Source organism: Oncorhynchus keta, chromosome 12, assembly GCF_023373465.1.
Source record: "Oncorhynchus keta strain PuntledgeMale-10-30-2019 chromosome 12, Oket_V2, whole genome shotgun sequence".
Taxonomy (NCBI): Eukaryota; Metazoa; Chordata; class Actinopteri; order Salmoniformes; family Salmonidae; genus Oncorhynchus; species Oncorhynchus keta.
The window spans coordinates 27,317,861-27,341,870 of NC_068432.1; the positions used below are offsets into that span (position 1 = coordinate 27,317,861).

Here is a 24,010-nt window from a genome sequence, read left to right on the forward strand (position 1 = left end):
TGGTGATCTTAGGCTTCTGTGTGCCTACTCGGCCATGGAAAACCATTTCATGACACTCCCGACCAAGCGTGCTTGTGGTAACGTTGCTTTCAGAGGCATTTTGGAACTCGGTAGTTAGTGTTGCAACAGACTATTTCTACGAGTGACGCGCATCACAACTCGGTGGTCCCATTATGTGAGCTTGTTTGGCCTACCACTTCAAAATCAAATCAAATCAACTTTTATTTGTCACATACACATGGTTAGCAGATGTTAATGCGAGTGTAGCGAAATGCTTGTGCTTCTAGTTCCGACAATGCAGTAATAACCAACAAGTAATCTAACTAACAATTCCAAAACTACTGTCTTATACACAGTGTAAGGGGATAAAGAATATGTACATAAGGATATATGAATGAGTGATGGTACAGGGCAGCATACAGTAGATGGTATCGAGTACAGTATATACATATGAGATGAGTATGTAGACAAAGTAAACAAAGTGGCATAGTTAAAGTGGCTAGTGATACATGTATTACATAAGGATGCAGTCGATGATATAGAGTACAGTATATACGTATGCATATGAGATGAATAATGTAGGGTAAGTAACATTATATAAGGTAGTATTGTTTAAAGTGGCTAGTGATATATTTACATCATTTCCCATCAATTCCCATTATTAAAGTGGCTGGAGTTGGGTCAGTGTCAATGTCAGTGTGTTGGCAGCAGCCACTCAATGTTAGTGGTGGCTGTTTAACAGTCTGATGGCCTTGGGATAGAAGCTGTTTTTCAGTCTCTCGGTCCCAGCTTTGATGCACCTGTACTGACCTCGCCTTCTGGATGATAGCGGGGTGAACAGGCAGTGGCTCGGGTGGTTGATGTCCTTGATGATCTTCATGGCCTTCCTGTAACATCGGGTGGTGTAGGTGTCCTGGAGGGCAGGTAGTTTGCCCCCGGTGATGCGTTGTGCAGACCTCACTACCCTCTGGAGAGCCTTACGGTTGAGGGCGGAGCAGTTGCCGTACCAGGCGGTGATACAGCCCTCCAGGATGCTCTCGATTGTGCATCTGTAGAAGTTTGTGAGTGCTTTTGGTGACAAGCCGAATTTCTTCAGCCTCCTGAGGTTGAAGAGGCGCTGCTGCGCCTTCTTCACGACGCTGTCTGTGTGAGTGGACCAATTCAGTTTGTCTGTGATGTGTATGCCGAGGAACTTAAAACTTGCTACCCTCTCCACTACTGTTCCATCGATGTGGATAGGGGGGTGTTCCCTCTGCTGTTTCCTGAAGTCCACAATCATCTCCTTAGTTTTGTTGACGTTGAGTGTGAGGTTATTTTCCTGACACCACACTCCGAGGGCCCTCACCTCCTCCCTGTAGGCCGTCTCGTCGTTGTTGGTAATCAAGCCTACCACTGTTGTGTCGTCCGCAAACTTGATGATTGAGTTGGAGGCGTGCGTGGCCACGCAGTCGTGGGTGAACAGGGAGTACAGGAGAGGGCTCAGAACGCACCCTTGTGGGGCCCCGTGTTGAGGATCAGCGGGGAGGAGATGTTGTTGCCTACCCTCACCACCTGGGGGCGGCCCGTCAGGAAGTCCAGTACCCAGTTGCACAGGGCGGGGTCGAGACCCAGGGTCTCGAGCTTGATGACGAGCTTGGAGGGTACTATGGTGTTGAATGCCGAGCTGTAGTCGATGAACAGCATTCTCACATAGGTATTCCTCTTGTCCAGATGAGTTAGGGCAGTGTGCAGTGTGGTTGAGATTGCATCGTCTGTGGACCTATTTGGGCGGTAAGCAAATTGGAGTGGGTCTAGGGTGTCAGGTAGGGTGGAGGTGATATGGTCCTTGACTAGTCTCTCAAAGCACTTCATGATGACGGAAGTGAGTGCTACGGGGCGGTAGTCGTTTAGCTCAGTTACCTTAGCTTTCTTGGGAACAGGAACAATGGTGGCCCTCTTGAAGCATGTGGGAACAGCAGACTGGAATTTTTTTAAACTGAAATATTACGTTTTCATTTTCAGACCCTTTACTCAGTACATTGTTAAAGCACCTTTGGCAGCCTTGAGTCTTCTTGGGTATGACACTACAAGCTTGGCACTTCTGTATTTGGGGAGTTTATCCCATTCTTCTCTGCAGATCCTCTCAAGCTCTGTCAGGTTGGATGGGGAGCGTCGCTGCGCAGCTATTTTCAAGTCTCTCAAGAGATGTTCGATCGGGTTCAAGTCTGGGCTGTGGCTGGGCCACTCAAGGACATTCAGAGACTTATCCAGAAGCCACTCCTGCATTGTCTTGGCTATGTGCTTAGGGTCATTTTCCTGTTGGAGGGTGAACCTTCTCCCCAATCTGAGATCCTGAGAGCTCTGGAGCAGGTTTTCATCAAGGATCTCTCTGAACTTTGTTCCGTTCATCTTTTCATCGTTCCTGACTAGTCTCCAAGTCCCTGAAATAAATTCCCACAGCATGATGCTGCCACCACCATACTTCACTGTAGGGATGGTTCCAGGTTTCCTCCATACATGACGCTTGGCATTCAGGCCAAAGAGTTCAATCTTGGATTCATCAGGCCAGAGAATCTTGTTTCTCATGGTCTGAGAGTCCTTTCGGTGCCTTTTGGCAAACTCCAAGCGGGCTGTCATGTGCCTTCTACTGAGGAGTGGCATCCGTCTGGCACACTCTACCATAAAGGCCTGATTGGTAGAGTGCTGCAGTGATGGTTGTCCTTCTGGAAAGTTCTCCCATCTCCACATAGGATCTCTGGAGCTCTGTCAGATTGACCATCGGGTTCTTGGTCACCTCCCTGACCAAGGCCCTTCTCCCCCGAGTGCTCATTTTGGCCGGGCGGCCAGCTCTAGAATGAGTCTTGGTGGTTCCAAACTTCTTCCATTTAAGAACGATGTAGGCCACTGTGTTCTTGGGGACCTTCAATACTGCAGAAACGTTTTGGTACCCTTCCCCAGAGCTGTGCAACACAGCTCTACGGACAATTCCTTCGACCTTGGTTTTTGCTCTAACATGCACTGTCAACTGTGGGACCTTATATAGACAGGTGTGCGCCTTTCCAAATCATGGCCTAACAATTGAATTTACCACAGGTAGACTACAATCAAGTTGTAGAAATATCTCAAGGATGATCAATGGAAACAGGATGCACCTGAGTTCAATTACGAGTCTCATAGCAAAGGGTCTGAATACTAATGTAAATACGTTTTTCAGTTTAATTTTTAATGAATGTCCAGAAATGTCTAAAAACCTTTTTTTTCTTTGGCATTATGGAGTATTGTGTGTAGATTGATGAGGAAAAACATGTATTTAATCCATTTTAGAATAAGGCTGTAACATAACAAAATGTGGAAAAAGTCAAGGGGTCTGAATACTTTCCAAATGCACTGTTATAGTGTATCTCTTTCTTTCTCTCTATTTCACCTTCTCTCTGTGTTTTCTCCTTCTTCATTTCAACTCTCCTATTTCTATCAAATGTAAAATATCACAAGGTTGAATCAATATTCTTTAATTAAACATCAAGGACATGAACACAGGTTCGCTACTGCCTTCTATGGATTAAAGTAGGATTCTGCACAAAGACCAATACAAAACAGTATGTCTCATTACTACTTTTTCCCTTTCTATATCAAATAGAAAATGGGGTCAAAATAGTGTAGATGGTTGCAGTGCTGTAATGGGTTTTGTGTTTTACAGACAGTATTCAATAAGAGGTGTAGGTCACTGTTCCAGTTCTCATAGCTTCAACACTGACTGGCATAGATGGGAAGGAAATGGAAGGTACTGTGCACATGCCATTCGCAACCCCATCCTAAACAGCATCCTCCATCATCTCTGTCTGAGGAATATCCTCCCAGCTCCTGCTATGACAGCTCCGGCAGCTATCAGGCATTAGTCCTCCTAAACGTTGACGACCTCCCCCCATTTCCAGTTGTCCCACGAATTAGCATGATATTAGCACATCCGACCTGAGCTGCGCCGCGGTGCCATATCAAAGCGCTGTGTGATCTCTGTCCCTGGATCTCTCTGCTTTAGTCTGAAAGAGAGAGAGACAGAGCAGAGCGATGAGCTATGTGATAACGAGCGGTGTTAGACTGCCACAACACACAGCCGTGTCACATTCCCTCTCAGATGTGTTCAGCTAAATGGGCTGGAGCAGATGCTCAGTGTCTGGAGTCTCGTCGCCTGGCACATCACAGAAGACAACTCTGCAAATATTTACCAAGCCGCATGGATATTCTATATCAAGTTTTGCTATGGCTGTTTTTTGTGTTTTTATTTGTTGAATCACATCGGTACATGCAGGATGATTCTGACACCACCCTGTTGTGAATGAAAAATAAAAATAAAACATATATGCCACACAGCTGTATGGTTGTACAGTATGTTGCTCCTAAGCTACATAAGCAGGTTGAATGCTGCATAAGTCTAACGATTAGCTGTGTCTTGTTATGTTGCAGCGCCTCGGTTCCTCATCACCTCCACGGGAGCCCTGTACATCTTGGACGTGCAGAATGAGGATGGATTGTATAACTACAGGTGTATGACCCGCCACCGCTACACAGGAGAGACCAGGCAGAGCAACAGCGCACGCCTCTTTGTGTCAGGTATGCAGAGGGACAGTACAGCTTGGATACGAGTCTGTTGTGCAAGTTTGAGTGCCAATGATAGCCTGGAATACACTCTGAATATCACTAGGTTTCACTATTGTTTCACTTCACTCCTTCAATCTGGACCTGCTCCAAGCTAGTCAACTGAGTATTGCTAACAATGCATACTTTTGACCAAAATATTGCATTTCTCTCACCTTTGGCCATTGCTCCTCCCTCAGACCCCTCCAACTCGGGGCCGGTCATCCTGGATGGTTTTGAGCGTCGCGAGGTGATGACATCACACCGGGTGGAGCTGCCGTGCAAGGCGTCTGGTCACCCGGCCCCGAAGTACCGCTGGCTGAAGGACAACCGTCCGCTAGAGCCGGACAGCCGCTTCAGGCAGAGTGTGACGGGCCTGTTGATAGAGAGGGCGCAGCCCAGCGACAAGGGAAGCTACGTGTGTGAAGTGTGGAACAGCTATGGCAATGCAGAGGTGGTGGGGAGGCTGCAGGTCAAAGGTCAGTAATAGACTGTGTGCAGCATGTTGTGCTAAATGTACAGTATATTTGTTGTTCATCTGTTAATTGTATATCTGAAATACTGTTCAGAGTTGGATAATGTTCAAAGTTCATACATTTATAGCTGATATACAGTATGTCGCATTGACAAGAGAATATAAGCTCCCTCTCCCTCTTCCAGAGCCCCTGAAGGCAGTGGTTAGCCCGAGGAAGGTGAAAGGCAGCGTAGGTAGCCAGGTGTCTCTGTCGTGCAGCGTGAGTGGCTCGGAGGAGTACGACCTGTCCTGGTACCGGAATGGAGAAATTATCTACCCTGGGAACAGTGTTCGTATGACTGGCAACAACCGGGAGAACCTGGTCATGGCTGGGATGGCTAAGAGTGATGGAGGAGCCTACCAGTGCTTCGCTAGGAAAGGCAAGATGTCCGCCCAGGACTTTGTCCAGGTCATTCTGGAAGGTCAGTACTCTCAGTGGATGTCTGTGTGGTCAGGGGGTTAACAATGTTACTTTCAATCGCAGCAGAAAACCTGTGTGTTTTTGTTTTTGGTTAGTTGTGTGTTTTTAGTGTGTATGTGCATGTGAGCATTGTGTGACTATGCATCTGTGTGTGAGTGTCCATGCATGTGAGTGTGTGCTTGCCTGCATGTGTTTTTTTGTGTGACTGCAGAATTGGGGAACACCAACCATTGATCAGGTGTCTGTGTGTGAGTGCTAATGAGGGCTGCAGTAAAGCCCTGCCACAGCCCCTATGATTAGATTATCTGAACAAGCCTCACATTGCTCTCACGGCCTGAACTCTGTTGCTGTGGCAACTGTCTCCCATGGCCATGGACCAATATAAAGAGGGTATTGATAATCTATAATGAGGAGGAGGAGGAAGAGGAGGAACAATTCCAAATCCTCTTCACTGAGATATACAGTATTAGTGTGAATGGACACTGTGTTTGCTCATCATGATCCTTTGATGCATGTGACTTGAGGTTAACAGTTTTTTTTATCCCTGATTTACTGTATCTGGCAAAGAGACAATGTAATGAATTCTCCTTTTATAAACTAGACATGCTAGACATATATCTAGGATCAGTTGACCCAAACCTAATCATCACCTTGACCTTAAAGGAAAACTCCACCCCAAAACATTAGTCCATTGTTGATATAATCCCAAAATGTTTTGCTTGTCAGCAATCAAGTTTTCAAGATATGTAAACTTCCAAAATACAGCAATATGACCCGAATGACAAGTAAAACATTTGGGGAATATATCAACAATGGACCAATGAAAGAAATACCAAAAAATACTGTAGTTTTGGGGTGGAATTTTCCTTTAAGTCGGATAAAATGCAGCTGACTTTAGATTGGTATCTAGATCTACTAGAAAAAAAGTATCTTTAACTCTAACCCACCTCCCATCTTGTCTCCCTCTCCCCCTCTCTCCAGACGGCACGCCCAAGATAATCTCTTCCTTCAGTGAGAAAGTGTTTGGAACCAACGAGTTTGTGTCACTGTTCTGCACGGTGAAAGGCACACCAGAGCCCAGGGTGATGTGGACGCTGGACGACGAGCCGGTGATCAGGGACTCCCGCCACCGCATCGGCCACTACACCGACCAGGAGGGCCATGTGATCAGCCACCTGAACATCAGCCAGACAACAGGGCCAGACGGGGGTGTCTACCGGTGCATCTGTAACAATTCGGCCGGGGCGGTATCCTACCAGGCGCGAATAAACGTAAGAGGTGCTTGTCAGATCAGCTCCTCCAAAACAATTACATTTGACACATTTCTGAATGATGAATTCATTTGTTGTTGTTGTTTTTCCTGATGCATGTGTTTTTTTCCAAAGATCCTTTGAGAGTGCCTGACTAACCTCTTTCGAACTTGTTTCAGTGTCTCCTTGTTGTTTGTGTGTTCTGTGTGTGTTGTGTCTTAGTTGTGTGTTAGTTGTGTGTTCTGTGTGTGTTGTCTGTTAAATGTGTGTTCTGTGCGTGTTTGTGTGTTATTTGTGCATTAGTTGTGTGTTCTCTGTGTGTTAGTTGTGTGTTCTGTGTTAGTTGTGTGTTCTGTGTGTGTTGTGTGTTATTTGTGTGTTCTGTGCGTGTTGTGTGTTTGTGTGTTAGTTGTGTGTTCAGTGTATGTTGTGTGTTAGTTGTGTGTTCTGTGTGTGTTGTGTGTTAATTGTGTGTTCTGTGTGTGTTGTGTGTTAGTTGTGTGTTCAGTGTGTGGTGTGTGTTAGTTGTGTGTTCTGTGTGTGTGTTATTTGTGTGTTAGTTGTGTGTTCAGTGTGTGTTGTGTGTTAGTGTGTGTTCCGTGTGTGTTGTGTGTTAGTTGTGTGTTCTGTGTATGTTTAGTTGTGAGACATTTTTTGTTTCTTTCCTTCTTGTTTTGTTTACGTACTGTATGTCACAAATATGTGTATGTGTGTACATGTGTGTCTGTGTTTTTGTACATGTGTCTGTGTGTGAGCGTGTTCTATCTGGTCTGTTTTCCCCTACGGTCGTTCTGTCTGTGTCGATTGTGTGTATCTTTGTGTCAACTAGCTCCCCTGTCTGTCTGTACCCATCTTTTTCCTTTTGGTTTAATTTCCTATTCAAAACATGCCAGATTATCCTAGGGGCTCGTATAGTGCTGCGATCATCACTCACTGGTGTCAGCGGTAACTTCTCTAATGCCCTACTCCCTACCTAACATTCACTGATGGCTTTATATTGGGACGCCATTAAGTTGATTTACACGAGCACTAGCATTTGACTGAGGAGCAATCTACACTCAGCAGGGAGGTGCCGGGCAGCTCTATAGCCAGCTACTGTAAGACTGACTGTCTCCATGGTTACTAGGGGTATATCTAGAGACTCCAGGCCCTTCATCCTCCACTCAATGCTAATTCATTACCTTATAAAGGCTCAAAACAGAGAAGGATAGGCCTTCTGTGTTAGATATTGGATAACTCATTTTGATGGTTTTCCCACTGGAAAGCACAATAATGTAGCTAAGCATGAGCTTAGTGAGGGGATGCTAAAGTCTCCAGTTTAGTAGGTTAGCTAGCCCAGCGCAGAAGAGAGCGGAGCTGAGCAGAGTGTCCATGTCTTCTGAATGCAGCCTGAGCGTAGAAGATAAATATCCACAGGTGGCATAGCAGAGACAGTGTAATGACTGTTTCTCACATTGTTTGCTTCTTAATCATGCTAAAGAGAGTAGCAACGTGGATGCCTTTCGAGTGCGCTAGAGGTGCACACCACCACAGATTTAGTTCAACTGTTCTATCTAGCTACAGTACCTAACTCTAGATTTGTACCTTTCTGTAAAGTGTTCGTTTTCCTATGGCTCCTATAGGCAATACAGGATGGATTGGGTAACTGTCATCTATCTACAGTATGTTAAATATCCTAATAGTCAGTCACTATCCCTGGTAGGGTCTGTATTATAGAGCTGTGTTGGTTACATGCTGTTGGTTTTCCAGCAGTATGAGAGAGCGAGCAAGGGGAACATGAGTAATGCTTTTGATAATATGTTCATAAGTGGAGAGTGGGAACATTGGGCTCTAATGCTTGTCAAATGCAATCATGCCTGGCGTCTAGCAGGTGCTAGAACAGTGTGATAATATTCACTTCACCTCGGAGAGTTTAAAATAGGAAAGTAGGTACACGCCCTCTGGAACACTCAGCTATGGATCGGTCCCAGGGACGAGGAACTAGGGTGATTTTATATTACAATTATTCAATGAGATTTATGTAAATGGTTGCCTTTTATTTCCTAATTACAGGAAAATGAGGTGTTGATATTATACTAATAGTAGGATATTGTAGTCATGGCACTTAGCAAGTCCCAATGGAGTATAGTATTTTAATATGCTTTACAATCTCCAATAAATGTTGTCCTTGTCTTTCAGAATGAATCCCTGTCTGTCTCCATGGTTTCTGACACACTTAAACATCTCAAACTTCTAAAGTTTCACATTTCTCAGCCTCAAAATCATTTTAAGAGAGGTATTTCTCTTCTGTCTCCATTAAGGGCCTGCCAGCATACGACCAATGAAAAACCTCACCGCCATTGCTGGGCGGGACATGTACATTCACTGCCGCGTCATTGGCTACCCGTACTACTCCATCAAATGGCACAAGGACGCCAACCTGCTCCCCTATAACCACCGGCAGCGGGCATTTGAGAACAATGGCACGCTAAAGCTGTATGATGTACAGAAGGATGTGGATGAGGGAGAGTACACGTGTAGCGTGCTGGTCTCACCTTCTCTCTCCACCAGCCAAAGTGTGCATGTCAGTGTGAAAGGTACAGTATGCACTCAAACCTTTAACCTACTCAGTTAAAGATATAAACCAGGGGTCCCAACCTGTAGAGCTATCTGCGGGCTTTATGCTATGTTCATAACCAAGTAGCAAGGTGGTAATTACCAGTTGTGAGGTTGTAAATTCAGGCAATGGCATCTAGAATAGGCTACCTGTCTCCCCTCTAACATACATGATTCTACTCATGATCTACACAGAAGGACCTTGAGTTGATGAATCAAGTGTGTTAGAGCCTCTTGTATAGGCACTTTACATATATGCCATATATGCCATAATCAGTAAAAGGTATGGCTCTTACAATCAAATCAAATTGTATTTTTCGCATGCTTTGTAAACAACAGGTGTAGACTGACAGTGAAATGCTTACTTACAGTGCCTTGCAAAAGTATTCATCCCCCTTGGTGTTTCATCCCCCTTGGTGTTCTATTTTGTTGAATTACAACCTGTAATTTAAATGGATTCACCCCCTTTGCTATGAAGCCCCTAAATTAGATCTGGTGCAACCAATTACCTTCAGAAGTCACATAATTAGTTCAATAAAGGCCACCTGTGTGCAATCTAAGTGTCACATGATCTGTCACATGATTTCAGTATATATTCACCTGTTCTGAAAGGCCCCAGTGTCTGCAACACCACTAAGCAAGGGGCACCATCAGCAAGTGGCACCATGAAGACCAAGGAGCTCTCCAAATAGGTCAGGGACAAAGTTGTGGAGAAGTACAGATCAGGGTTGGGTTATAAAAAAATATCCAAAACTTTGAATATCCCACGGAACACCATTAAATCCATTTTAAAAAGGTGGAAAGAGTATAGCACCACAACAAACCTGCCAAGAGAGGGCCGCACACCAAAACTCACGGACCAGCAAGGAGGGCATTAATCAGAGAGGCAAAAAAGAGACCAAAGATAACCCTGAAGGAGCTGCAAAACCTCACAGCGGATATTGGAGTATCTGTCCATAGGACCACTTTAAGCCATACACTCCACAGAACTGGGCTTTATGTAATAGTGTCCAGAAAAAAAACATTGCTTAAAGGAAAAAATAAAGAAACACATTTGGTGTTCACCAAAAGGCATGTGGGAGACTCCACAAACAAATGGAAGAAGGTACTCTGGTCAGATGACACTAAAATTGAGCTTTTTGGCCATAAAAGAAAACGCTGTCTGGTGCAAACCCAACACCTCTCATCGCCCCGAGAACACCATCCCCACAGTGAAGCATGGTGGTGGCAGCATCATGCGGTGCGGATATCCTTCATCGGCAGGGACTGGGAAACTGGTCAGAATTTAAGGAATGATCTTTAAGTCATACCACAGCTAAATACAGGGAAAATCTTGAGGGAAAACTGTTTCAGTCTTCCAGAGATGGATGGAGTTTCACCTTCCAGCAGGACAATGACCCTAAGCATACTGCTATAGCAACACTTGAGTGGTTTAAGGGAAAACATTTAAATGTATTGGAATGGCCTAGCCAAAACCCAGACCTCAATCCAATTGAGAATCTGTAGTATGACTTAAAGATTGCTGTACACCAGCAGAACCCATCAAACTTGAAGGAGATGGAGCAATTTGTCCTTGGGCAAAAATCCCAGTGGCGAGATGTGCCAAGCTTATAGAAACATACCCCAATAGACTTGCAGCTGTAATTGCTGCAAAAGGTGGCTCTACAAACTATTGACTTTTTTTTGGGGGTGAATAGGTATGCACGCTTAAGTTTTCTGTTTTTTTGTCTTATTTCTTGTTTGTTTTACAATAAAAAATATTTTGCATCTTCAAAGTGGTAGGCATGTTGTGTAAATCAAATGATACAACCCCCCCCCCCCAAAAAAAAAAAATAATAATAATAATATTTCCAGGTTGTAAGGCAACAAAATAGTAAAAATGCCAAGGGGGGTGAATACTTTCGCAAGCCACTGTACGTGACCTTCCCAACAATGCAGAGACAAGTCTAAAAATAATATTTAAAAAAGTACATGAAGAATAAATACACAATAAGTAACTTGGTTATATAAGTAACCTGGCGATATAGACAGTGAAAAAGAGCTCCACCATGTGGTGGTCTATAATAGATGTGGCAGTTTAGATATAGGTGCAACTGCCCCAGCATCCCGGTAAGAAGACGGAAATGACTGGTAGGAGACAGGGATTCACACATTATTTACACTCTCAAGACAGGCACACACACACAGCAAACTGGAAGTGGACTAGGTGGAAGTGTTGTAGTGATAGTGATAGTGGTTTGTAGGTCAGTGACTCGCTAACACTAGCGTGTGTTGGGAGAGTACAGGGCTGCAGAAGAAATGGTCAATGGGTTGTGGCCCAGCCGTTGATGTGCAGGGCAGAGGTTAATGCTGCCACTGCTTGCTAAAGACTTACCCCGGACTGGGCTAGATTGTGCTTTTATACTTGTCCTGGTCACACCTGCTTATTGGACAGATGTACTGTGGAGATGCAGTTTCTACAAACTGCCATATCTATTGTGCTATATTCTCCTACATTATTTTAACGTTTCTACAAACTTCAAAGTGTTTTCCTTCCAATGGTACCAATGATATGCATATCCTGGCTTCAGGGCCTGTGCAACAGGCAGTTTACTTTGGGCACGTCAGTCAGGCAGAAATTGAGAAAAAAAGGGGCCTAGCCCTAAAGTGACCAGTGATCCATTATTAAAGTGACCAGTGATTCCATGTATATGTCCATAGGGCAGCAGACTCTAAGGTGCAGGGTTGAGTAACCGAGTGGCAGCCAGCTAGTAACAATGACTCAGTTCAGGGCAGGTTACTGGGTGGAGGCCAGCTAGTGATGGCTATTTAACAGTCTGATGGCCTTGAGATAGTACCTGTTTTTCAGTCTCTCGGTCCCAGCTTTGATGCAGCTTTGATGGAGTGGAAGATAGCCTAGTTGTTAGAGAGTTGGGCCAGTAACCGAGAGGTTGCTAGATTGAATCTCTGAGCTGAGAAGGTAAAAATATGTCGTTCTGCCCCTGAACAAGGCAGTTAACCCAGTGTTCCTAGGCTGTCTTTTAAATAACTGACTTGCCTAGTTAAATAAAGGTTAAATAACTAAATACAAACTGTACTGACCTTGCCTTCTGGATGATAGTGGGGTGAACAGGCTGTGGCTTGGGTGGTTGATGTCCTTGATGATCTACTACTGTTGTGTAGGGATAAAGTGACTAGGCAACCGGATAGATAATAAACAGTAACAGCAGCGTATGTGATGAGTCAAAAGAGCTAGTGTAAAAAGGGTCAATGCAGATAGTCTGGGTAGGTATTTGGTTAAGTATTTAGCAGTCTTATGGCTTAGGGGTAGAGGCTGTTCAGAGTTCTTGCTGTGCGGTAGCAGAGAGAAATGTCTATGTCTAGGGCCTTCCTCTGACACCGCCTGGTATAGAGGTCCTGGATGGCAGCTGTAAAACATTTTGAGGATCTGAGGGCCCATGCCAAAACGTTTCTGTTTCCTGAGGGGGAAGAGGTGTTGTCATGCCTTCATCCTGACTGTGTTGGCGTGTGTGGACCATGTTAATTCCTTAGTGATGTGGACACCGAAGAATCTGAAGCTCTCGGCCCTCCGTTTCCTGTAGTCTCCCTCAACGTCTTGCTGACGTGGCACCACACTACCAGGTCACTGACCTCCTCCCTATTGGCTGTCTAATTGTCTTCAGTGATCAACAAACTTAATGATGGTGTTGGAGTCGTGCGCAACCACTCAGTTGTAGGTGAACAGGGAGTACAGGATGGGACTAAGCACAAACACCTTAGGGGCTCCTGTGTTAAGGGTCAGCGTGGTGGATGGGTTGTTGTCTACCCTCACCAACTGGGGGTGTCCTGTCAGGAAGTCCAAGATCCAGTTGCAGAGGGAGGTTTTCAGTCCCATGGTCCTTAGTTTAGTGATGAGCTTGGAGGGCACTATGGTGCTGAGCTATGGTCGATGAACAGCCTTCTCACATAGGTGTTCCTCTTGTCCAGGTGTGGAGTGCAACAGATATTGCGTCATCTGTGGATTTGTTGGGGCTGTATGCGAATTGGAGTGGGTCCAGGGTGTCTGGGATGATGGTGTTGATGTCAGCCATGACCAGCCATGACTAACATTGTAAAGAATCGCATCGTCAGCTGATCTGAACATTCACAGCCGCTATGCCAGTCTGCCAGTACACTACAGTCCATAACCTCAGACGGCTCTCCCCACTGAGCACAGATGTCAATTAAACGTCTATTGCATGTTGGTTCAACATAATTTAATTGAAATGACATGGAAACAACAATGATTAAACCAGTTTGTGGCCAGCTGGTCTGTCCTCAATAATGGTGCTGCATAAATTTGAAGTATCAGAAAGAACGTACCAATCGGAATCCTCTCTCACGGGTCTCGGCGGCGCCACCACGTTAACATTTGTGCGAGGTGGGGGAAATCACGCCGACTGTGGCCCTAAACAAAGCCCAGAACAACGACATTCCCACTGTACCTAATTTGCCTCTCAGCTGCTTAGCATTCTGAGGCTGCGGAGAGGAGAGGAAAAGAGTGGGAATCCCCAGGAGCCCATTATTCTTACTTTGTTGAGAATTAAATAATTGTTGAAGTGTCGTTTATTTCAATGTTATTTTAAATCATGAATTCTTCAAAGCATCTGCTTCGCACCATGGCTATAGTGTCCCCAGAGAGAGAGAGAGAGACAGAGGAAGAGAGAGTGAGAGAAAGAGGGAACCAGGGAGAGGTAGAGGACAGCCAGCCTCTCCGCAAGGGGAAATGTCATTCATTTCTCTCTCTCATCTGCATCTCCATGGTGTTAAGCCAAGCTATTAATACATTTAGAAACTAGATGGGGATGAGGATGGTTGATCAGAACTAACTAAGTTGAATCCTTGCTTTAAGATACAAACATAAATACCCTTTCCATAACTCTACCCATCTCTTTCTCCTGCAGTTCCCCCCACCATCCATCCCTTCGAGTTCCCTCGTTTCTCTATTGGCCAACGTGTGTTCATTCCGTGCGTGGTGATGTCAGGTGATCAGCCTGTCTTCATCACCTGGCAGAAGGACGGTCGGCCAATCCCGGCCAGCCTCGGCGTAACGATCGACAACATAGACTTCACCAGCTCCCTACGTATCTCCAACCTGTCTCTCCTGCACAATGGCAACTACACCTGCATCGCACGCAACCAGGCCGCCACCGTGGAACACCAGAGTCAGCTCATCGTCAGGGGTGAGGAGGGGGAGGGAGAGGGGTGAGGAGAGGTGAGGAGGGGGAGGGAGGGGTGAGGAGGGAGGGTGAGGAAGGGGATGGAGACAGGTGAGGAGGGGAGAGAGGTGGGGGAGGTGTGAGGAGGGAGATGGAGAGCGGTGAGGAGGGAGAGGAGTGAGGAGGGAAGAGAGTTGAGGAGGGAGAGAGGTGAGGAGGGAAGAGAGTTGAGGAGGGAGAGAGGTGAGGAGGGGGATATAAACCAGTGAGGAGATAAGAGGGTGAGGAGGGGAGAGGAGGGAGAAAGGTGAGGAGGGGGATATAAAGCAGTGAGGAGATGAGAGGGTGAGGAGGGGAGAGGAGGGAGAGGGGTGAGGAGAGGAGAGAGGTAAGGAGGAGGGAAGAGAGTTGAGGAGGGAGAGAGGTGAGGAGGGAGAGGAGGGAGGAGGGAAGAGAGTTGAGGAGGGAGAGAGGTGAGGAGGGAAGAGAGTTGAGGAGGGAGAGAGGTGAGGGAAGAGAGTTGAGGAGGGAGAGAGGTGAGGAGGGAAGAGAGTTGAGGAGGGGGATATAAAGCAGTGAGGAGATGAGAGGGTGAGGAGGGGAGAGGAGGGAGAGGGGTGAGGAGAGGAGAGGGGTGAGGAGAGGAGAGGGGTGAGGAGGGAGAGGGTTGGGGGGGAGATGTGGAGAGGGGTGGGAGGGAATTGATGTGGGGAGAGAGGGGGGAGAAGGTTTGACACCACTCAAAGATATGAGTCGAGAACTTATTTGCTAGTTTTTCCAGTATTCTGCAAGAGTAAACTCTCTTCATATGTTCCCCTACAGTTGGAGTGGATCCAAATCAACCTACCACTAGGCCTATGTTGGGTATAGCAAAAGAAACCCTATATGCTAAAACATAATATAACCCTAAACCCAATAGCAGTGTTGCACATTCTGTTTTACTGTAATCTTTTAATGTTGTGATGTGAGATGCCACTTATTCCGCTACTGGGCTAATATGCTAACCCACTTGCTAGCATTGGCTCTTCTTGTTTTTCTCACACTTGGTGTGAAAATATAGCATTTCTAATTTGTGCTATTTAAGCCACAAGGTATTACAAACTCAAACTACAACACCATAACAGATTAACCCGTTTTAATTACCTTTTGTCTGTTGCTCTCCCAACCAGTCCCTCCAAAGTTTGTGGTGCAGCCCAAGGACCAGGACGGCATCTATGGAAAAGCTGTGATCCTCAACTGCTCTGCAGAGGGATACCCCGTCCCTACCATAGTGTGGAAGCACTCCAAAGGTAAATAGGCCAAAATATAAAATAATTGTGTTAAGTAGAGAGTTAATGTTTTGACATGGAGTGAAACAGGGAGGTACTGCATGAACCTGTCCAAATAGAACACAGATGTTCCGTTTCCATTTCAAAACGTTTTGCAACAGTGTGCACTACTGAGCATGACCCAGGATTAATTAAAAGCTATTCTTCTCCCTTCTGACCACTATGATGATATGTTTACACACTTGGTTCATGATTGAGGATAAATACCCTTCTGTAACTGTGCATCTTCCATTTCTACTCCTTTGACTATCTTGCTGAATTGCATAAACACAACATTGTCCTACGGCAAGCTTTTTTATTAAAGAGCATCTGTTTATGAGAGCCAACACAGCAAACACAGTGTCCACAGCCTTAAGGTTGAATTGTGAAAGCTCAGCGCTGCAATTCTAAACAAATGTAAAGAGGAAGAAGGGAAGGCAACATCTTCTCACGTTACCGTAAAGGAGGAAATGGAAATGTACTGTAGTTTTTGTTACTGCAAAACATCCATCCATTATGTAATAATTCTTCATAATTTGGTCATAAACTATGCAAAAGGTGTTTTTAATACATCTTACATCTTCCCCTCCTCCTATCTCTACCTCCCTCCACCTCTCCCTCTCTCCCTCTCTAGGTGCGGGGGTTCCCCAGTTCCAGCCTATAGCCTTGAACTCGGGCTTCCGTATCCAGGTACTGGTCAACGGCTCTCTGCTCATCAAACATGTGCTGGAGGAGGACAGCGGCTACTACCTGTGTAAGGTCAGCAATGACGTGGGAGCTGATGTCAGCAAGTCCATGTACCTCAATGTCAAAAGTAAGTCATCTGTCATGGCTGTATTTTAATTTTATTTTTAATTTGACCTTTATTTCAAGTCAGTCAAGAACAAATTCTTATTTTCAATGACGGCCTAGGAACAGTGGATTAACTGCCTGTTCAGGGGCAGTTATCAGCTCGGGATTTGAACTCTAACCACTAGGCTACCCTGCCGCTGGACTTCAGTGTCAAATGGAAGACCCCCCCCCATCCTGAAATGTATGTGTTCTCCAATGTAATTAAAAAATAATAATAATCCAAACTCAGTGTCAAAAGTAAGATTCCTCTTCCAGTCAGGATTATGTACCTTAACCTCTTAACGGGGGGGTAACATATACTACCTGACATGATGACTCCTTGCTGTCCCCAGTCCACCTGACCGTGCTGCTGCTCCAGTTTCAACTGTTCTGCCTTATTATTATACGACCATGCTGGTCATTTATGAACATTTGAACATCTTGGCCATGTTCTGTTATAATCTCCACCCGGCACAGCCAGAAGAGGACTGGCCACCCCACATAGCCTGGTTCCTCTCTAGGTTTCTTCCTAGGTTTTGGCCTTTCTAGGGAGTTTTTCCTAGCCACCGTGCTTCTACACCTGCATTGCTTGCTGTTTGGGGTTTTAGGCTGGGTTTCTGTACAGCACTTTGAGATATCAGCTGATGTACGAAGGGCTAAATAAATTTGATTTGATTTGATTTGAACATATGGAATTGTTTTAAGAAATTATACCACGGATCATTTAGATATTTTATTTGAAGTTTAGGACCCCTTTCGGTATCAATTAGTTATATTTTTGTATTATTTGATAAAATGTTGAATTTGACCTTGACTATCATAGCCCAAAGAAAATAATTGAATAACACAATCATAAATGGCAAAAAAGACAGTCAAATGCATAAAGGAATAAGGTATTGAAGTGTGTCCTTTATCCTGGAGATATAAGAAAGCTCAGGATATATTTTAGTTTTTTTGGACATATACTTAACCCGTTATTTTTGTTGCCACAAAACTAGCTCCATACTTCCATTCATTTGTATGGGTTACCGTCAGACAAGTCCTGTCATAGAGCACAAAACGACCTCCATACTTCCATTCATTTGTATGGGTTACCGTCAGACAAGTCCTGTCATAGAGCACAAAACTACCTCCATACTTCCATTTTTTTGTATGGATTACCTTTAGACGAGTCAAAACGGAGCAAAACAGAGAGAGAGAGTCTCCCCTTTCCATAGTGGGGTCATAATAGTTTGTAGGCCAAACCGTTTGGACGCTACAGATGTTTTTGTGAGAAGACTGATTTTCTGGTGTCACATGCTCTGACAAACACCGCTGTAGCTCGGCCACCTTCACCGCAGATGGCCGACATGAGACGCAACCCATGAGACGCAACCCATGAGACGCAACCCATGAGACGCAACCCATGAGAGGCAACCCATGAGACGCAACCCATGAGAGGCAACCCATGAGAGGCAACCCATGAGAGGCAACCCATGAGAGGCAACCCATGAGAGGCAACCCATGAGAGGCAACCCATGAGAGGCAACCCATGAGAGGCAACCCATGAGAGGCAACCCATGAGAGGCAACCCATGAGAGGCAACCCATGAGAGGCAACCCATGAGAGGCAACCCATGAGACGCAACCCATGAGACGCAACCCATGAGACGCAACCCATGCAAAAAACCTGATATCTCTAGCTTAAATTGACAGATTTTAATGGGATTTTTTTATTATGTTACTTAGATTGACGCATGGTGCGTTAATAGACTCTTAATTAAATATGGTATGCATGTGGGAGCAGAGGGTTGAAAGAAGTAAGGAGAGCTTGGAGAGATCTCACATTTGATTGGTTTCGTTATCCAATAACAACTGCTTTAATTTCTCTTGCTGGACAAGAATATAGTATCATGCATTCAATTTATATTATATCATCCATAAGAAATAATTCCCCAAATATTTGGGGGAGATTATGTCATATTTGAAAGGGGTTGAAGGTGCTGAATTAAAAAAAAATTCATTGAATTTAATTTAATTTTACTTGGGTGGATGGAACTGGCTCTAGAGGTGGGTGATGGGCACAACACCACATCATGTCACTACCAATCAAATCCCAGTGGTTAGACTGGGAGACACTCAATGATGGGAGATGGAGGGAGGAGGGAAAAAGGTAGGAGAGATGGAGACAGGTAGACAGGGCAGGGGAAATTATATTGTATCAGAATTTAAATACAGTTAAATATTACACACACAAATAAGACAGAGGGAGAAAGACAGAAAGAGAAGACCGAGGGAAATAGGAAGCAGAAGAGGAGGAGGAGGAGGAGGAGAAAGACAGACACACAGAAGAGCAGCCTATGGAGGGGAGGGGAGAGAGAGAAGGGGGAGACAAGGGAGGGTGACGGACGGGTAGTCCATCCCTCCACCCCACCCCTTGGCCCTCTTTTCCACATGGCAGCCTCTGCCTGCATACAGAGTTCAGAGCCTAATGGAGGGGAGCTAAGTCCATGGCCACTCAGCGGATAAACGCCTGTGTTTCTCTGAGAGAAAAAGAGAGCGACGGATACTGGGAACGCTGCATGGTTGCTTTTGTGGGATATGTTCAGGCACAAAGATACAGGGCCATGGTAGTGGTAGTGTGGTGGTGGCACCACACTGGTGGCCTCTCTGTCACAGAGCACAGTGACACCAGTCACTTAACATTTAGCCATTTAACGCAACAGACACTACCCAGCACTATACTGGACCACCACACTGTAAATACAGAGCTAAAACAATGTGGCTCTTTGACATCCCTAGTACTCCATTCCCACACATGGAAACTCATTCCAGCACAGACCACTAACATGACAAAATCAAACAGAAATGGATGCTCGGGAAGACTCCATAAAAAGGCTTACACGAATGTCTCTAGTGAGAGCCAACATGTAGCCTAGTGCTTCCCCATGGGTCTCCCTTTAGATGTTAAAGTCTATGATTATACTACTATTACTACTATTTTGGCTGTAGATTTTTCCAATAGGAACACCTCCCTCTTCAGGTGAAAAAAGGAAACTGTTGAAAAAGTGAGGCCAGACTATTGTTTTCATCTTTCATGTTAAAGGAGTTCCCATTTGATGTTGATGTTGAATGGACTATGTAAACTGCACTGATTTGTAATATGAAGGAGGAACTGTTGATTGTCCTAAATCAACATAAAGATTTTTAGCCAAAGTTTCTGGGTAAATTAGGTTCTTAGTGTGTCTGGGAGGTGTGTGTTGTTTATGTGTACAGTTGCAGTCGGAAGTTGACATACACCTTAGCCAAATACAAAACTCAGTTTTTCACAATTCCTGACATTTAAACCTAGTACAGATTCCCTGTCTTAGGTCAGTTAGGATCACCACTTTATTTTAAGAATGTGAAATGTCAGAATAATAGTAGAGAGAATTAGTTATTTCAGCTTTTATTCTTTTCATCACATTCCCAGTGGGTCAGAAGTTTACAAACACTCAATTAGTATTTGGTAGCATTGCCTTTAAATTGTTTAACTTGGATCAAATGTTTTGGGTAGCCTTCCACAATTTTCACACAATAAGTTGGGAGAATTTTGGCCCATTCCTCATGACAGAGCTGGTGGAACTGAGTCAGGTTTGTAGGCCTCCTTGCTCGCACAAGCTTTTTGGAATTGAGGTCAGGGCTTTGTGATGGCCACTCCAATACCTTGACTTTGTTGTCCTTAAACCATTTTGCCACAACTTTGGAAGTATGCTTGGGGTCATTGTCCATTTCGAAGACCCATTTGAGACCAAGCTTATTGACTGATGTCTTGAGATGTTGCTTCAATATATCCACATAATTTTCCTGCCTCATGATACCATCTATTTTGTGAAGTGCACCAGTCCGTCCTGTAGCAAAGCACCCTCACAACATGATGCTGCAACCTTCGTGCTTCACGGTTGGGATGGTGTTCTTCGGCTTGCAAGCCTCCCCCTTTTTCCTCCAAACATGAAGATGGTCATTATGACCAAACAGTTCTATTTTTGTTTCATCAGACCAGAGGACATTTCTCCAAAAAAGTACGATCTTTGTCCCCATGTGCAGTTACAAACCGTAGTCTGGCTTTTTTATGGTGGTTTTGGAGCAGTGGCTTCTTCCTTGCTGATCGGCCTTTCAGGTTATGTCGATGTAGGTCTCATTTTACTGTGGATATAGATTATTTTGTACCTGTTTCCTCCAGCATCTTCACAAGGTCCTTTGCTGTTGTTCTGGGATTGATTTGCACTTTTCACACCAAAGTACGTTCATCTCTAGGAGACAGAACGTGTCTCCTTCCTGAGTGGTATGACGGCTGCCTGGTCCCATGGTGTTTATACTTGCGTACTATTGTTTGTACAGATGAACGTGATACCTTCAGGCGTTTGGAAATTGCTCCCAATGATAAACCAGACTTGTGGAGGTCTTCAATTTTTATCTGAGGTCTTGGCTGATTTCTTTAGATTTTCCCATGATGTTAAGCAAAGAGGCACTAAGTTTGAAGGTAGGCCTTGAAATACATCCACAGGTACACCTCCAATTAACTCAAATTATGTCAATTAGCCTATCAGAAGCTTCTAAAGCCATGACAGCATTTCCTGGAATTTCCAAGCTGTTTAAGCACAGTCAACTTAGTGTATGTAAACTTCTGACCCACTGGAATTGTGATACAGTGAATTATAAGTGAAATAATCTGTCTGTAAACAATTGTTGGAAAAAAAATACTTGTGTCATGCACAAAGTAGATGTCCTATAGTTTGTTAACAAGAAACTTGTGGAGTGGTTGAAAAACGAGATGTAATGATTCCAAACTAAGTGTATGTAATCTTCCGACTTCAACTGTACGTGTATGTTTGTGTACGTGTATGTCCTTGTGCGTGTGTGTATCTCTGTACGTGGCATGTGTGTGTGTGATCTCCTGCTGCACTCCTAAGGCTGGGCTGGGTGCTCATGTAATTCCAGTCACACAGTGTGGGAGCGTATACCCTTGTAGCTGTTATCTGGTCAGAGCAGAGTGTCTGTCTGTCTGTCTGTCTGTCTGTCTGTCTGTCTGTCTGTCTGTCTGTCTGTCTGTCTGTCTGTCTGACTCAATCACTCATGTAATACTCTCACACAATTCCTCAAAAACACACACACGCACAGTACATGTACCAGGACACGTACACTTACGAACAAGCACATACACACTGATATGGATAAACACAATTATACACTGTACACCAGTGGAGGCTGCTGAGGGGAGAGCGGCTCATAATAACAGCTGGAACTGAGTAAATGGAATTGCATCAAACACATTGAAACCATGAGATTGATGTATTTGATACCATTCCACCGACTCCACTCCAGTCAGTACCAGAAGCCCGTCCTTCCCAATTAAGGTGCCACCAAACTCCTGTGCACTACACACTTACATCTAGACACACACAGCAGAGTACCCACAGGAGTGGGAGATTTTCATCGCTGTGTACATTTTTTGGACATAGGCTGCTCAGTATTGTCTGCACGCACACACACACACACACACGCGCACGCGCACACACACAGACAGATGTCCCTCTGCGTTGTGTGTGTGTGCGTGCGTACGTGCGTGCATGTATGTGTCTGTGTGTGAGCCTGTGTGTTCTCCCTTAGGTTGAGCTGGTCTCCCGGATCAGGTTGTTGTTTTGATCATTGTGCGGTCGGATCGGGGCGATCGAGTGTTGGTTGTGTCTGCCCCTCCTACTCTCTGGAACGTGAGCCTCCCTGGGAGCCCTGCTCCCCTTGTCTCCTATGGATCAGTGTGCTTGTGCCAGACGAGACCCTCGTTAACCCACAGGGCCTGTCCTCTGCTGACCAGGTGTAGTGTTATATACTGTACCCACACCAGACTGTATCCTCCTCTCCATACATGTCGGCACTAAGCATGCTGCAGACTAGCAGGTGTAGTGTTATATACTGTACCCAGATCAGACTGTATCCTCCTCTCCTCTACATAGACGGTAAGCATGTAGCAGACTGCTGGAGCAGTACAGGCTGTGCTGTACTGGTGTGTGTTGTTTATCCAGGCCATATGACACCACTGCTGCTTGGGAAGCTGTTGCCACTTAAGAGGCTTAGGTGTAAATTAGAGCAACACTGGAAGTGATGGCTGTAAAGTGGTCAGGTGATATACAGTACTGGATGAGCTTTTGACTGGGTGATCACTCATAGAAGTTTACCTGGCTGTGTTACTGGAAAATACACACATATAGGCATACGCATGCGCACGCACGCACACACACACACACACACACACACACACACACACACACACACACACACACACACACACACACACACACACACACACACACACACACACACACACACACAGGCCATTACTGAAGAATCATGGTCCTCACAGGCTGCTACTGTAATTCAGCGGTTTAGACAGATTCCATTCGGCCAGGCTATTGTGGCGGACGCATGGGGAAATTAATTGCGTCTGTTGTGATGTCATAGTGAGACGTTTTCATTGTTATTAGTGTCTGTGCATAGGCTAATGCCTAACCATAATACACCATGCATCAACACATTGGAACGCTGTCACAGACGCCCACAGCCAGCAGAAATAGCTTATGTTGCACGAGCAGTATTTTCACAGCTTTATGTGTGTGCGTGCGTGCATGTGTACGTGTGTGCATACATGTGTAGGTGCGTGCGTGCAAGTGTACATTCACAGTATTCATACTTTATATATCATAGGTTCAGAATATTTGGCATATTGCCTAGACACGTTAACACTTCATTCTACCTTCCTTAAAATTACCCATGCCCTTATTTAGATTTTGTGCAGCTGAGGGAACCAAAAACATCTGAACCCATTCACCTGTCTAAATGACTACAGTCTCTACTGTATACTGTACGTACCTCCACTGATGCAATTGACTGGATGCATCACTAATCCAGAGTAGGTTGGTTTTATCAAAGTGGGTCAACAGCCACTTAATGTTTATCAGTGCCAATTAGGATCAATTAAGGGCAATACACTCATAACGCTCCGAGACACAATGATCAGAGCACGCACATAATGAGACTTAATTGGTGAAAAACAGCATTGTTGCCTGGTCGCCAAGCTCCCAATCACCCAATCAGACAGCTTCCCTCAGACACTGGAGTATAGAAAATAATCGTTCTGTCTGTCTGTCTGTCTGTCTGTCTCTCTCTCTCTCTCTCTCTCTCTCTCTCTCTCTCTCTCTCTCTCTCTCTCTCACTCTCTCTCTCTTTCTCTGTTTCCTCTGTTACAGCCAACTCCCCACACAAAGCAGCCTGTCTGCAGCCATATACTCA

General features: G+C 45.0%; 1 protein-coding gene across 5 annotated transcripts in view; it reads left to right on the forward strand.

The window, feature by feature from the left end:
• Positions 1 to 24,010, forward strand: part of LOC118391194 (cell adhesion molecule DSCAM-like) — a 152,517-nt gene that overhangs the window by 87,466 nt on the left and 41,041 nt on the right. For 3 of the 5 annotated variants that reach the window (XM_035782314.2, XM_035782318.2, XM_035782315.2), the window contains exons 4-12: positions 4,441 to 4,587; positions 4,812 to 5,090; positions 5,272 to 5,547; positions 6,528 to 6,824; positions 9,097 to 9,372; positions 14,314 to 14,592; positions 15,391 to 15,432; positions 15,738 to 15,857; positions 16,510 to 16,689. In XM_035782314.2, the coding sequence (XP_035638207.1) occupies positions 4,441 to 4,587; positions 4,812 to 5,090; positions 5,272 to 5,547; positions 6,528 to 6,824; positions 9,097 to 9,372; positions 14,314 to 14,592; positions 15,391 to 15,432; positions 15,738 to 15,857; positions 16,510 to 16,689 (1,896 nt within the window). The remainder of the gene's footprint in view (positions 1 to 4,440; positions 4,588 to 4,811; positions 5,091 to 5,271; positions 5,548 to 6,527; positions 6,825 to 9,096; positions 9,373 to 14,313; positions 14,593 to 15,390; positions 15,433 to 15,737; positions 15,858 to 16,509; positions 16,690 to 24,010) is intronic. The other 2 variants (XM_035782316.2, XM_035782317.2) reach the window with 1 other exon arrangement.